Source organism: Episyrphus balteatus, chromosome 2 (genome assembly GCF_945859705.1).
Source record: "Episyrphus balteatus chromosome 2, idEpiBalt1.1, whole genome shotgun sequence".
In the NCBI taxonomy this organism is placed as follows: Eukaryota; Metazoa; Arthropoda; class Insecta; order Diptera; family Syrphidae; genus Episyrphus; species Episyrphus balteatus.
The window spans coordinates 101,069,898-101,085,648 of NC_079135.1; the positions used below are offsets into that span (position 1 = coordinate 101,069,898).

Consider the following 15,751-nt stretch of genomic DNA (forward strand, 5'->3'; position numbering starts at 1 on the left):
ATGCGTAGTTTGATCAAATAAGACATTTTTAGATGCCAAGCTTAAATAGTAAAAAAAAAAATTATAAAATAATACGGCAACTCTGTTAAAATGAAAAAAACACTAAAAAAAGTATAATTTTGTACACTAAAAAACTATACCATGCATCTGATTTTAGGTGACACACTCTTCTTTCTTAAAAATGTCGGGTAGCACCTCATAAAGACCTTTTTTGTGCTATTAGTTTAACGTTATATCGTTCTCAACTATATGTTTATGAAAATAAATAAAAAAAAATGTAAAACGATCTGCTAATTTAAACAAAACATTTAAGAAATAGGATGAAAAAAGGTCTTAATGTGCGTTTTACTACTTTGGTACCTTTTGTCTTTGTTTTAATTTTTTTTTTTATTTTTTCATTGAATATGAAATTTTTTTTACATCAATTTACCTATATTTCTAGCTTGCATACAGTTTTGAAAAAGAAAATCCCGTAATCGCTTATTCTGCCATTTTGGAACCACCATTTTGAATAAATAAATGTAAGAAGATTTTTCGTATTTATCATGCTTCAGTGTCCTAAATTTCATAATATTTGTTTAAGAAATGGCAGTACAAATGTTTTTTGACACTATAAAGCACCAAAAGAACCACTGTGCGGCGGCGGAGCGGCTAGGAGAATGATAAATAGTCAAAGCCCTCTTGACCAACAGATTTTTGATCTTCAGCTTCAACTTCACTTTTACTTCTCATTTGGTAAAAATAATAATTTAATTTAATAATACTTTAAAATATCGTAAAAATAGGAATTTTGCCATTTTCAACAAAATGCACGTGCGACCGGAAGTTCTTATCCAATTTGAACAATTTATTTTACTTTATATTTAGCTCATTAAAATTGTCTGAGGCCGTTATATTAAAAAAATAATATGTGAGGGTGTTCACTATTTAAAATACGAAAAAAAAAGTTTTTCGACCCACCTTTATAAGTAGGTAACCACTCGGTAACCCTAAAAAACACCAAAAACACTTGTTTTTTAGCCAAAATGTATGATATTTGATAGAGTTAAGGGCTTAACCATAGGTACATAAGATTCCAGTTCTTCTTTCTTAAAAATATCTGTTGCCATCTCTAAAATTTAAGCAAGTATTCGGCAACCCTACACAATTGCTTAAAATACTTAAAACAATACATTCATACATACATTTTCCCTGCAAAATAAGTGTTTTAAGTTATTTTTAGTATTTAAGTAGGGTTGCCGAGTACTTGTTCATATTTAAGAGATGATTCTCGACATTTTTAAGATAAAAGATGCATAATTAAGCTTATATTTCTACGAAATATCATACATCTAGACAGAAAAAACATTATTTTTGGTGGTTTTTAGAGTTTACGTAGGGTTGTCGCTTATATTTTAGAAATGGCCCGAATCGTATACATGGTTTAGCCTTTTACTCTATCAAATATTACACGTTTTAACCGAAAAACAAGTGTTTTTAATATTTTATAGCATACGAGCAGGGTTGCCGATTACTTGTTCAAAACCTTAAGATGGATGAGGGTATTATCTAAAATCGGATGCATGATTTAGCCTGCCATGCATTTTGTCAGAAAAACTAGTATTTTTAGCTGTTTTTTTACAATTGCGTAGGGTTGCCGAAGTTCTTCATTAACGTATGAAAGCCATTTCGTTGAGCCAATTTAATTTTTCATCGGCTGAATATTAATTAAATTTTCGTTGGCTCAGCGAATTTTTTCTTTGTATTTACGTAAGGATTTGGTTCAGTGTAGCGTATACAATTTTTTTTTTTTCATTTGAACAGGGCTGCCATATTTGTACTCCTACACTACACTCCTTATATTATGTTATCAATTTTTTTTTAATATTTGGACATTTGTTTGCCTTTGTAAAAAAAATTCGTACTCGATCAAAGATATAACAAAATTAGATATACGAAAAATTTTCCTTTAAACTCGGGTAACCATTTAAAGAGTTGCAACTTTTTCCGTATCAACTTGTCTATCATTTGGCAGCTGGCACTAATTTTAACCTTTAATCTTATGAATTAGGAAACGTCACCTATCTGACTATCAGATTCAGGAGATTCTTCGGTACGTAACCTTCTCTGAACAACCCCTTCTTTAACTAGGACCACTATTCTTTTTCGATCTAAACTTACTCGACAAAATTTTCAATCTCATTCTTCCTTCGAACTGATTCTTTCCTCAACAACGATGGCTGTCTTGAAACAAAATTTGGCATTGCATAGGACTCTCGTGATATTGTGCTTGGTGATCGGCTAAGATTAACAATGGTTTCTAAGTTAAAAAAAAAACTCCAATTTAGCTAAAAATCCATAAAATATGTTAATTTTCTTGACAAATACCTTGATTAGTAATATAAGCTCCTGGAGCTCCATAAGATTGCGTCCTCCGATGACCGCCATTATAATTTGTTGCTGGATCTGGAATATCAAATTCCGATATGGATCGTGTAAATGGCAAGGAATATGGACGATCTGCAATAATGTCTTCAGCAAAATTCGAATAATTTATCGAAGTTTCACGGAAATTATCGATTTCTTCATTCGTTGTTGTTGTTGTTGGATGAACTCTTGAAGGTGGACGAGCAAAACGAGGACTTCTTTTTACAACTTCGGGTCTTTTTCGTTTTTCTAGTTTATTTGTACTATCTAATAAAGGGTTGACATCTGATAAAATACTATTATTGATGGTTTCTTTTCCATTAGGATTGGTCGATAATGAAATATCGATATCACTTTGTTGGCTAGAATTGTGACTTTCTTCAGTGATTTCAGCAATTGAGTACTTTTTCGTTTTTGTGCCATTTTGAGGTTCATTGTTGATCATGTCCCCGGCAACTTGGACGGTATGACAAACTGCTAAGCCTTGAAAGAAGTTCTTCTGGTCATTCTAGAAATATTTAATAATTGTTTCAGCTCTTAAATAAGATCAATTCTTTGCCAGAACACTTCTTCCAGTATTTCCAGTTTCTAAAACCATAACTTACATTAAACTTATTGATGTCCAAAAGAATTCCACTCGATTCTTCTTGAAGTTTGGTCTTTTTGTAAACAAATTTCTTGCCATTTATTGAACATTGCTGAAAGATCATTTCGTTCTTTGTCAAAGTACCAGTTTTGTCCGAAAAAAGAATATTGATCTAAAGAAATTAAAAGCTTTAACAATCAGTAAATTTCCTTCAAACAATCATTTTACCTGTCCAAGTTCTTCATTTAAGTTTGAAGTATTGACAATACAAGGTTGATCAGTTGGTTCATCATACAAATCAATATCCCATTCCATGAAGAATCCTCCAATAACTCGATGCATTTCTATAGTTACATATAGAGAAATCGGTATCAGATAGTTGAAGAGAATGAGAAAGGATAAATAGTCCTGAAGAAATGCTCTCACACTATACGTATCAATAGCTGGGCCCAAGTAAGTAGCCTTTGGAACTCGAAAGATCTCAAAATATCTTCAAAGAAATGATTGGGGTAATTGCAGTCAATATTACCAACAAGATAATCAAAAAAACTTACCTTTTTAGAAAATACAATACTGTCACAATGAAGATCATTCCAAGAAGAATGAACAATAAAAATCGATTTATGTAAGCTTCACTCGAAGAAGACTTATTTCTTGTCAATCGACTATTTAAAGCCAATTTTGTTGTCATTCCTGTGTAAATTGCACACCCTATTACACATTCAGTATTCTTTATCCTTGATCCTCTCAATAAAACATTTTCAGCTGTCAAAGGAAGAACTCTTGGTTGATTGACATCAATTGGATTTTGTAACTGTGACAATCTCATTTGATCCGGCAAAGTTAGCTCAATTTTTCCATTAAAACTATAAAGATCAGTCTTCGGGAACTCGCATTCAATAATTCCAAGTTTGTGCATTTTATTTATTTCAACATTGGGCAATTCACGTGGTGTTGTCAAGGTTTTTAGATTTGACTCACCATCAAGATTTGCAGTTGTAATGAAACATTTTCCATGTGGATCTGATGATCGCATTAATACCAAATCACAAGGTACATCACAGTCACGACTTAGTACAACAAGATCACCGGGTTCGACATGTTGACACTCAATGTGAGTTTCTTTGCCATCTCGAATTACTGTTACAGGTGAACAATTGACAATGTTGTCGGTTTTATAGCGAAGGACATCTTCATAGCCTTGTTTGGCTGCTGTTACAGATATCACAAAAACCAGCGGCAGGAGGGATGTTAGTGGTGAGACGGGACTATCTAGAAAATAGAGAGTGATTAGGTCAAGAAAAATAAATGAGTGTACAGAAGGAAAGTATAAAACATAAGTATAGAACATAAATTATTATTTATAGTACTTAACAAATCTATCTTTTTTTACGAAGTTTCAAGTCAAAAAACGCTACCCCAAAAGGTATTAAAATCATTTAAAAACGCGAAGAAATCAACTAAGAGATTCATTAAAGATGACAAGAAATGGGTGAAACTTACAAAAAAAGACCTTACTTTAAATGTCAAGCAGAAGTAATATAATTCTCAATTATTTCAGTGTGTTTTTGAGGATCAGTTGAAAAATCATGATTTGGCGTCTAGCAAAAATTGCAACGTACTGAGGACCAGTTGCACAAATATTAAGACCTTCATTCAATAAATTTGCATCTTCTGAAATGGGTCTTAAACTAAAGTTAACCACTTGTTCAAGTGTCATGTATATTTAAAAAATCCAAGTTTATGCTAAAACTGCTAATATACCGAAATTCTTTTTCTTGTAGTTCAAATTACTTTACTTCTTTTGTACAAATATTTAAACCGTGCTTCTTTGACCCTACTTGAACCCTGAATCAACTTAGGTAGATTGATTTCCTTGTTTTACCTCCATAATCATCGCACTTTTTGCACAAGAAATTAAACCAAATTTAAGTTCTCGGGCCAAGGGTGTATTTTTCTAAGGCAAAGGGCCATAATCCAGGGGCGGCAAGTTAAATTTTCTCAACCCTATTTCATAAATAAAACCACCACCTATTCCTTTTTACGCGACATTTTTGAGTAAAATTTAATAAATATAACCATTCGAAAGCACTAGTAACATAAAAAATAAATGCAGTTTTACTATCTCTTTCTAAAAATGTTATTGTTCCCGGAAGCCAAACTGCTATTAGATTTTTTTTGCAATTCTCACCAAGTGGGATTTTGGTGTATACCAATTTTTTTTTAGGGCAAGTTTAGGATTCGTAAAAAAAATCGAACTCGAGATAACAATTTTACATGACATTACGATGATGGAGAATGCCAAAAAAGTGGGTCCGGCAATTCTGTCTGTCTGTCTGTCTGTCTGTCTGTCTGTCTGTCTGTCTGTCTGTCTGTCTGTCTGTCTGTCTGTCTGTCTGTCTGTCTCTATCTGGAGCTGCAGCCTAAACGAGTGAAGTGATTTTCTTCAAACTCGGTAGTTAGCAGTTTTTGGTGATTCCCTAGAGGGGAAATTGAAATTTTTTTTTTATGACCAAAACTAACGGTACCTGCCATATAACGGAAATAGAAAAGTTAATTTTTTTCAAAAACGGCTCTAACGATTTTGATTAAAATTTTTGTGTGTAGTACTACACATAAGAGCCAACTTTTTTAATAAAAAAAATATTTTTTGTACCGTTATTAACGGTACCTGTCATAGAACGGTTTTTTTCGTTTCTGAATATCTCGTACAACATTAACCCGATTTTAATGAAAATTTTTATACAAAAGTGTTTAAGTAAAGGTAATATTAAAATTTTAGAAAATTTTCAAAAAACGCATTTTTGGATTTTTAAAAAATATTTCAAAATTTTTTTTTTGAACATCAATTTTTCGAAAACGGATCAATTAAAAATTTTGAAATTTAGTTTTTATGTGTAAATTAATTATTTCTTCAAAATGGCATACCAACTATTTTTTTGAAAAATGTGAGAAATTTTTTATATATAAAAAATTATTTAAAAAAAAAACGGCTCCTAAGATTTTCGAAATTTTTTTTCTAAAAATACCTTTTTATACAAGTAATAAAATGGCATACTTGTTTTTCATTTTAAGACATATTTAAAATGGTATTTAATTAATTATAAAAACAGATTTTATTTTCTACACTACCTATGAAATTTCTTGAAAATATCAAATTTTTCCTAATTTTATTGAATAAAAAGCTTTAACATTAGAGTTACTTTAAGCATAAGAGCAAGTACGTGCGACCCCAGTCGTGCATTTTATTTTAACCACAAATACTGAGGTTATTTAGCATAATGTCTCATTTACAGCCAATCGATCTTCTGTGTTACGAGATTGAATTCAAAAAAAAAAAATGAAAGTATCAATTTTTTTTATTATTAATTTTTTTTTGTTGCAGAGGCCGTTTGTTTTAGGAATACAAATTTAGGTAGGTATAATTCCAATTTTTAAATTGTTATTATTTTTTTTTTAAGATTCAATTTTGTTCTAAAATTAAATGCTGTCTGAGTAAAAATGCGATATTCTTAAAAAAATTTTCATTACTATGAGGTAATTTTCTAATATATGTAGCTAAAATGTTTTTTTTTTTTAATAAAGCATTATCAGTTTTAATCTACTTACCCGCATAAACAAAGAAAGATTGAAAAGCTAAGCATAAAAGCTGAGTTAGCAAAATCTGTGAATTGTGATAATGTTAATAAGAAATTGGTCAAACAGTGGTTTTCAGAAACAAAATATATTTTTTAATTAACATTGTTGTAAGAACGGGACCGCAATTTGTACAGGCCCAGGACACCAAATTTCAAAATAGGCCACTGAGTCTGAAAATATTGTTTTTTGTATGCATTTTAGGTACATAATAATACGAAAACAAAGAAAATTTTGATATCATTCGCTGTATGTTCCGTGTACACCAGACATGTCAAACTCAGTGGTTAATTGGGGCCAAAACAACAAGATCTAAATATGTATGGGCCGCAAAATAATTTAATAAAATATAATATAAAAATAAGAAGAATTATAGCATTTATGTTTACTTCCTGATACCTAGAATCTCTCCTTTACTACCATTTTTTTCAACAGACCAAGGTGCAAGTTAGGCTGGATCTTATTTCTCTTAATAATAAAATTATATGCTTGCATACGAAGGTTGTATGAAATTTGCAAACGATTTTATATGGCAGTTTTAAATTGTCCCAAAACTGATTAAAAAAAAAACTTATAAAATTCGGTCAAATTCCACTTCATAGAAATTTGGATCTCCATTTCAATATCATTCGGTATTTATTCTAATTTTTATGTAAAAAAAAAAAAAACAAAGAATGCCATACCTAAGGCATTCATGATTTAAACTAGCTCCCATACAAATTGTCTAAAAAAATTAGACTTTTTTAAATTTTCGTCCGTTGGTACAGCGCACAGGAAGTGCACTTTTTAAACTTCAAATTGAAATAGAAAATGACTGAGAGGAGCTACAAAATTAATTTTTGTGCAACAAATTTTGTTTTGCAAAGCTACAATTTCTAGAAAAGAAAAAAATTAAAAAATTCAACTTTTTTGAAAATTTTGACCGTTACATATGAAATTGAGTCTTATTTTAGCGGAATATTGAATAACAAAAAAACTAAACTAGCTACAAAATCGAAGGTTTTTGGATTTCATCTAAGTCTAGGTTACTTCAAATTTGTGCAAAAAAAAATTTTTGAATTTCGCATTTTTTTGGATTTTGAAAGGTTACTTTTGAGCTATGTTTTTAAAACAAAATCTTGAATATTTCAAAAACGGTTTGAGCTACAAAATTGGGGTTTGTTACAAAAATAATTTATTCAAAAGCTATAATTAATGGAAAAAGAAAAAACTTAAAAAAGTGAATTTTTAAAAAAGTCTCCACTGACTCGTCAAACCGGAAGTGCACTTCTGAAACTTTAAGTTGCAATAAAAAATGACTGGGTGAAGCTACAAAATTAATTTTTGCGCAACAAATTAGCATTTAATTAGCTACAATTTTGGGCATCAAAAAAAATATTATTTTTCTTACTCTCGTCCGCTAACTTCAATCTTATTTTAGCGGAATTTTGAATAACAAAAAAACTGTTCAAGCTACAAAAACCAAGTTAATGTATTTGAAAAGCATTTAAAAAGCTACAAATTTGGAGGTCAACAAAACTCATTAATTTCAATCATTTCAGATTTTGTCCGCTAACTTCAGACTTATTTTAGCGGAAAATTCAATAATTCAAAAACTATGCGAGCTACAAACTTTTGATTTGTGCAACAAATTAGCATTTAATTAGCTACAATTAATGAGATAAATTTTTTTTTGATTCCGCCACAAAGTGTCCGCCAAAGTGAGGTACGTAAAAAAAAGATAATTATTAGAAATGTTGAAGAACAAAAAATGGCTAAACACATCTTTAACGCTTTCAAATGAATTATAGGAATCATGGAAAAATGAATTGAAAATTTAAAAAAACCTCTCATAAGTAGGTATAAGTCTAACCGCAAAAATTTGCAGGAATCAATACAAATTCTGCCATTCACTAATAAATGAATTTTAAATAAAATTGGATTGGAATCCTCCTCCCATTCCCATATACTATATTCAGATCAAAAAATTCGTATATTCATTTATTTGTGGATGAAATAGTTTCCATTACCTGCTGCCAGATGTTTACAATGTTAAATATCCGATTTTCAATTACATTAATAAGTAAATCTGTAGAGCCGTTGAAAAAAAAGTTGTACCTGTGTATAAAAAAATCTCATACCTTTTTCAGAATGAAAGTTTTTAAAATATCTGTCTATATTCTGTGCAGAATAAAATGTTTCAATACCATTGGCTGTTCTCATGATATTCGATTCGAAAAACAATTTCTAACAATTTTCCGTAGGTTTTTTTTTAAAACCTACGTATATTCTTTCAAAATTCTATCAGTACGATATCAAATTCTATATGTCCAATATCATTGCTATTGATATTTGAGTTATTTAAAAGCTTTTTTTTTCAAATTTGAAAACTTCTTTCTGAATCTTTTGATGTTATAAGTCTGTCACGAAAGTTTTTAAAACGCAGAATTTAGATTCTATCTGAAAACGTCTTGTTTAAATCGCAATAATAACATCAAATTGAAAGTTAATAAAACGATAGCAAAATAAGTCAAAACTAATTCATCGCTTGAATCAGGTAACCTTTGGTAAAATTTGCCCAAATTTGGTGATAAAATTATTTACCAAACATTTACATGAGGCATAAATTGTCTTTTCAAACAAAGAGTAAACAGTCCGTATAACTTTCCGAATTCATATAAAAGTGAAATCCTTAGGTGCAAGGGATAGATCAAATAACCAACCCTTAAACACAATTTCCTCAATATTTATAAATAATTCAAAGAACGATAAATAAATTCTTCTGTTCATCAAATCAAAACAAATTATATTTTTATTTATAAACTCAAAACTCAAGTGTTAGTTCCGTTTGATTAGACCGCCCTTGAACTTGCTCATCGCCTCTGTCTTCCTTGTAGACGTCGTCGTCGTCACATTGATTTACAATCATAAAAATCAAAACGAACAAAAAATTATATCCATCATCTGCGGCACGTTTGCCTTACAATACAATGATTCCTATTCTTTTTTTTACACTTCAATACAATAACAATATCTATCTTCTATTCTATGCTAATTGTAAGAGTCTCAACTTCAAGCTCGGAAAAAAAAATGTCATTCTCTTTCATAGATTTATAATGACGTAACTTTTTTTTGTCTTACAACTCGGTATCGGTACCCTGATTACACAACGTCTGAATGAATCAATGTTGCAATTGTTCCAAGAAAATAAAAAAAAAAAAAAACAAATGTCAAACAATGCAATATTTTTTTTTTTTTGTTGTCACATTGGGTTGGACAGAGGAAAATCTTTCTAGCAATCTTTAATATCGGTGTAGGTGCACTAATAAATGCATTTGTTGATGATTTTTTAAGTTAACTCTAATCAACTTGCTAACAACAAAAAAACAAGTAATTTCTAACAAAGCTTAAAAAACTTATCGGAGGAGATATTATTATAATAATAATAAATACTTCAATGTAGGTTTTTTTTTTGCTTTTTAATGACGAATGGTTAATAATAATAAAAAATATAATTTCAATTACCTCGAACTCAACCGAATCAATAAATCAACACACTCTCTAGTATCTCGTCAATTTATATCAATAGACTCGAACTCGATTCGACTCGACTCGGGCGACACACTCTAGAGCGTGCACTAGGGTACCCCATCATACAATATTTTGTAGCTTGAATCAATTAATTTTTATACTTTTGTTTATTTCTTTTGTGTCCAACCGAACGTGACACGAGGAAGCCCCCAATATATACGCAACCAATGAATTGAACTTGTCTAATAGTTAAATACAAAAAATTGAATGTATGTAGAACAGTTATGTGTTTTATATTTTAACTTAATGCTCTTTGCAATTAAATTAAATATTTGCCCCATTCGATAATAGTTTTGACATTGAGAGCAAATGCCTGGGTTCAATATCAATAATACACAGAGCTTGCGATGCTCGAATGATGATGATCATGGGTGACTTAATGGCTACGAACGACACCAAAGTGACACTTTTGTTTTAGTTTACAAATATTCGATCTGTTTGTTTTGATTTTAAAGATTTTTAATAAAGCTTGGATAGTTTATTCTATGAGATGTGATTTCAGGTGGCCAAGACTTAAAATAGGAAAGACAGACGACTTAGAAGTGTATTTATACAATTTCAATGAGTTTGATATCATTTGTTGCTATTTTGACAGCTGCAACTGACATAAGCTAAGGCAGTCTGATGACGAATGCAATAACTAATCAAACAGAAACAGAACTAAAATGCAAATTTGTATTCCAGTTGAATTTCGGTACAAGTTTTGTTCATACATTTCAAAGATAAAAAGATTCCAAAGAGGACACACTAATTTTGGTAAAAAGTCCTTGCCAGGGAATAGAAGGTACCTTCAATTTTTCTTATTTTTAAACGTCAGAATTTGACTAGTGAAAGAATATTTGTTTACTAGCAGATTAGATGGGTCAAATTGTGACAACAAATTTCTCTCAGTGTAGTAAGATAGTAAGTACCTTGTATTAATTCCCTTCAATAGTTTTTTTATTAGAATGATAAATCAAAATGATAAGTTTTATAGAATGTCTTTATAAATCGTCTTTATAAATCGTAAATTATAACTACTGTTATAATTTTTATCATTTTACAATACTTTTACTCACTTATAAATGATATAACAATTTTTGTATTTGTATATTTTATTTCTGTATACTCACCGATAAGTAATGAAATTATTGTCATGATTAAAAAATAAAAATTAGCAATACGTCGAAATTGTTCTAAAAGATTTTGTGGCAGGAATGTTATAATTGTGTATTTTGTTGATTTAATACGATTTGTTTCAAGCTTTTTGTTTTTCTTCTTTTTGAGACTGTCATCGCCACCAATTTTAATTCGTAACCAATCGTTGATTGTGTTGACACGAGATCCCTGTAAAGATTAAAAAAAAAAAACAAGAAGGTTATTCAATTTCTTTTACGATAAAATTTATGTTTTTTGTAAGAATTATTAGTTTTAAAGTTGTGATAGTTTAGGAGTTGTTGGTTTCTGCACCGAATTAAAAAAAATCGGAAAATATAATATTAAGTTTATTTAAGAAACTACTGAATTAAATTTCGTAGGAGATAGAGCTTGTATTGCAGACAGTGTTGGCCCTCTACTACAATTGTAGCGTTTTTGCTACATTTTTTTTTACTAAAAACTCACTACATACAATCGGAAATTAATCACTTAACACTATAATTTCAGAAAATATAAAATATTAAAAAGAATATATATTAAGTTTTTTTTTAAGGTAATAAAGAAATTTAATTAAAAGTTGGTTCAAAAGAGTTTTTAAAGAAGTATTATGATAAAGATACAAATGTAAAATTTTGTGTTTGCTCCCAAAATGTAAATGTAAATCATAAATCTATAATGTTGTCGATGCAATGAAAGAGCTTTTACATAAGAAATGTTGTAAAGACCTTTGAATTTATTAATGTAACTGTTTAAATACCAATGTTAGACCTTTTATTGTTTGCGCTTCATAAGTAAATATTTGAAAAAAGTAAATCTATAAACCTTTGAAACCTAAGTTAAAACATGGTATCTTTTATTTTAAATGCCTACATTTTTCGTTCGATTTAAGGCAAATTATTTTTCTACTGGGCTTATCAAAAATGTTAAAACATCTTTGTTTTGTAGAGATTCTTATGAGAAATTTTCAATAAAGTTTTTCGATGTGGCACATCGGAGTTATAATTTACATTATGATGACTTTTTTTCGCTGACGACGTTAAGAATTCATTTGCAGTGTTCTCCAGAAATTGAGTGATAGAGCATAAAATGGAGCTACGGAAATTTTTAACCAATTTTAGGGCAAGATCTGCAGTTTTATGATGATTTTGAGGAAAAAATATAGGTACTGACTGAAATCAGTTACCAGTTATTGGAATGGTTTTAAGACCAATAACATAAGTTAATGAAGTAGCTGGTACTTTTCCCGTATTGTAACCCATCAATAGAAAATCTTTGAAGAGCAATTTTTAGATGAGTTTATGGACATTCATGGCCTGCCCATAATTGGCAAATTTTAGATCTCAAAGACAAAATTGGAAATTATGCACTTCTTCAGAGTATTCTGATAAAAAATAAAATGCACGACTGGGTCGCACGTACTTGTTCTTGTAGTTCAAAGTATCTTTATCTTAAATATCTATTGGAAATTTAAGATTTTGTGGAAAAAAAAATAAAAACAAAAAATTAAATCGAAAGTTAAAAATCAATTTTGAAAATATTTTTTGAAAAACTTTTTTTTTTTAATTTTTTTACATTTTACACTTCAATACCTATGATGTCTGTAAGTTTTGAATAAAATTGACTTATGCTTTAATGAAATATATGAACTTAAAAAACATGTCAATTTTTGAAAAACGGCAACGCCATATTTCCGTTCTCCGCATTTTTTGAGAAAAACTAAAAACGCAGTTCTGTAAGAATCAATAAGTCTATTACGTATACCAAATTTAATCAAAATCGTTAGAGCCGTTTTCGAGAAAGTTGCAATACCTCGAAAACGTTATATGGGAGATATGCGTTAAAAAGGAGATATTAAAAAAATTAAAAAAAACGGTCCTAGGGAATAACCTAAAAAGCATCTGTACCAAGTTTCAAGCAAATCCATCCATCCGTTTAGGCCCTAGCTCGATGTACAGATGGACGCACAGACGCACGGATGCACATACCCACAGACCGACGGACGGCATGACGAAAACCACTTTTTTGATCTTCTCCATCATCGTAATGTTGGTTTTGATTAAAACCTGAGTAGAAAAAAATACTTAATTTTTTTTTTTTTATTTTTTTTGTAAAACTCTTTACATCTTTTACAAATTAAGAGCAAGTAAAAAATTGGTATAGTATACCATTATTTTTGCTACTTTTTCAATAACATCTCTGTAGAGTTCTCCAGGCACGTTGCAAATAAAATTTGAACTGAATCAACCCATCCCGCTTAAACTGTAGAATCCCCCTTTTTGAAATTCTCTATCATTTCTCTATAAATACTTAATGCCACGTTTGGTTGTTATCTTAAGTTCAACTTTTTTTATGAATACATTACTGGACAATGTTTCTATAACAAGTTAAAAAAAAAAACGTGTTCCCCAGACACGATTTTATTATAATAATAATCAGATGGCATATGTTTTAAATATATATTTTTTTTCATGGAGAGTATTATAAATCATGAAACCCTACAATAGTCCTTTTTTATATATAGCGCCCTATCGGTTTGACCTTGACAGTCACAACTTATCTACACGTGTGATTCTATTATACAGTGACGAACAAAATTGGTAAAATGTATTGCCTTTTTTTAAAAAGTTGTTTAAACTACTTGTAAGTGTTATTTATATAAATGAGATCGTTTTATTTTTTTTATTTTTCTAGTAAACGTCTTTTTCAAAAATAGATAAAACATTTCACCAATTTCGCTTCACTGTACATACTTTTTTAACTGCTTTATAGGGCAAGTATTGGTTTCGTGTCAAAAAAAATTTCGAGGTTTTAATCAAAACTAACATAACGATAATGGAGAAGTCCAAAAAAGTGGGTTTAGTCATGACGTCCGTCACAGTGGGGCAGAATAGGTCGATTTGTGATATTAATTACTTCTACTAATAATAAGACATTTTTTGTCACTTTATTTGGTTTTGTAACTAAAGTTAATAGACTTCTTGAATTTTATGAACTTTTTTCCATTGAAATTTTTATTTTTCTCCAGGAAATTAAGTAAGGGGACAAAATATATAATTTTGAATTATGTTTTTTTTGTTTAAAAAGTGGACTTTATTCTAAGAAATAGTTCTTCAGTTTACCCTTAGAAAAAAATTGTATGGGAAGGGGGCTGTATCACCCCTCGTTTCGGTGGGAGGGGCAATTTTCTGAAAATTTAACCTTAAATAAAAAAAAATACATAAAATCAAGAAAAAGACATAGAATACTGTGCAATAGCTTTTTTGAAAGCTTATTTTGTATTCTTTCAAATGCTTTTCGATTTAAGTAGTTTTCGCGTATACTTTTTTTGAAATAAAATTTCAAAGTCAAAACTTTGAAAAAAAAAATGTCAAATTTGATGTTCAAGTTATTTTTTTTTTTTTTTCAAATTTGCTTAGTGAGGTGGGATTTTTTTAAAATACCTTATAGCCGCATCAATTCTAATTCGAAAAAAAATTAATAATAAATTAAATTAAAAAATGTTTTAATAAAAAAAAAAGTAAAAAACAAAAACACTAACTTTAGGTATATAACAAATCGCCCTGTTTCACAAAACTTCTTATAATAAAATTTAAAAAAAAAACAACTTTAAAAAAAAAACATTGTTTATAAGTAATCAGTGCATGATTGTCAAAAAAGAATGATTTTGTAATTTATTTTAATAAAATCAAAAAAGCACTTTCTTTAAAAAAAACCGTTTTTTGATGCTCAAAATTTCAATAAAAATATTTTAGGCAAACATTTATTTTTTTCTCAAATAATTTTGAGTTTAAACAAATTAACAAAAGAACACCTTTTTTATTACTTATTAAAAACTGAATATTTTCTCTAAAACTCTCAACTTCAACCGCATGAATAAACATAAATCAAAGACTTTGAACAAAACAAATGTTAAGTTTAGAAATCGTGATCTTTTTTTCCCATAGCTTTAGTTTAAAAAATAACCTTTATATCACCACACTATATGGGGCTGCCCCACTGTGGCGTCGGTCTGTGCGTCCATCTGTACAAGTTACTACAGCCTAGGTGGTAGACGGATTTTTTTGAAATTCGGCATAGATGTTTTTTTTCGTAATTTCCAAGGTTGATTTTTTTTTTTGTTTTTTAATATCTCGCTTAGAACGTGCCTCCCATACAAAATTTTCGAGTTATTGCAATTTTCTCAAAAACGGATCTAACGATTTTGATTAAATTTAAAACGGCTTTGATTACACTTTGCATACGTAATATTCACAGTTATTGCAATAAAACTGCATTTTTAGTTTTTCTCAAAAAATTCAACAACAACAAAATATTTAACAAAAATTTGGTCTCCATGTCGACTCTTCCCCTTCATCAACCAAATTTATTAAAAACTAATATAGAGGAAGCTCTCAAATTCTACAAGTAAACTAACAT

General features: G+C 29.5%; 1 protein-coding gene across 1 annotated transcript in view; it reads right to left on the bottom strand.

Annotated features, from left to right (window-relative positions):
• LOC129908561 (phospholipid-transporting ATPase IF) overlaps positions 1-15,751 on the bottom strand; it is a 34,229-nt gene that overhangs the window by 2,473 nt on the left and 16,005 nt on the right. The window contains exons 2-7 of the mRNA XM_055985155.1: positions 11,311-11,524; positions 3,547-4,264; positions 3,221-3,482; positions 3,012-3,164; positions 2,368-2,914; positions 2,161-2,299 (exon numbers count right to left, since the gene is read on the bottom strand). Of these exons, the coding sequence (XP_055841130.1) occupies positions 2,161-2,299; positions 2,368-2,914; positions 3,012-3,164; positions 3,221-3,482; positions 3,547-4,264; positions 11,311-11,524 (2,033 nt within the window). The remainder of the gene's footprint in view (positions 1-2,160; positions 2,300-2,367; positions 2,915-3,011; positions 3,165-3,220; positions 3,483-3,546; positions 4,265-11,310; positions 11,525-15,751) is intronic.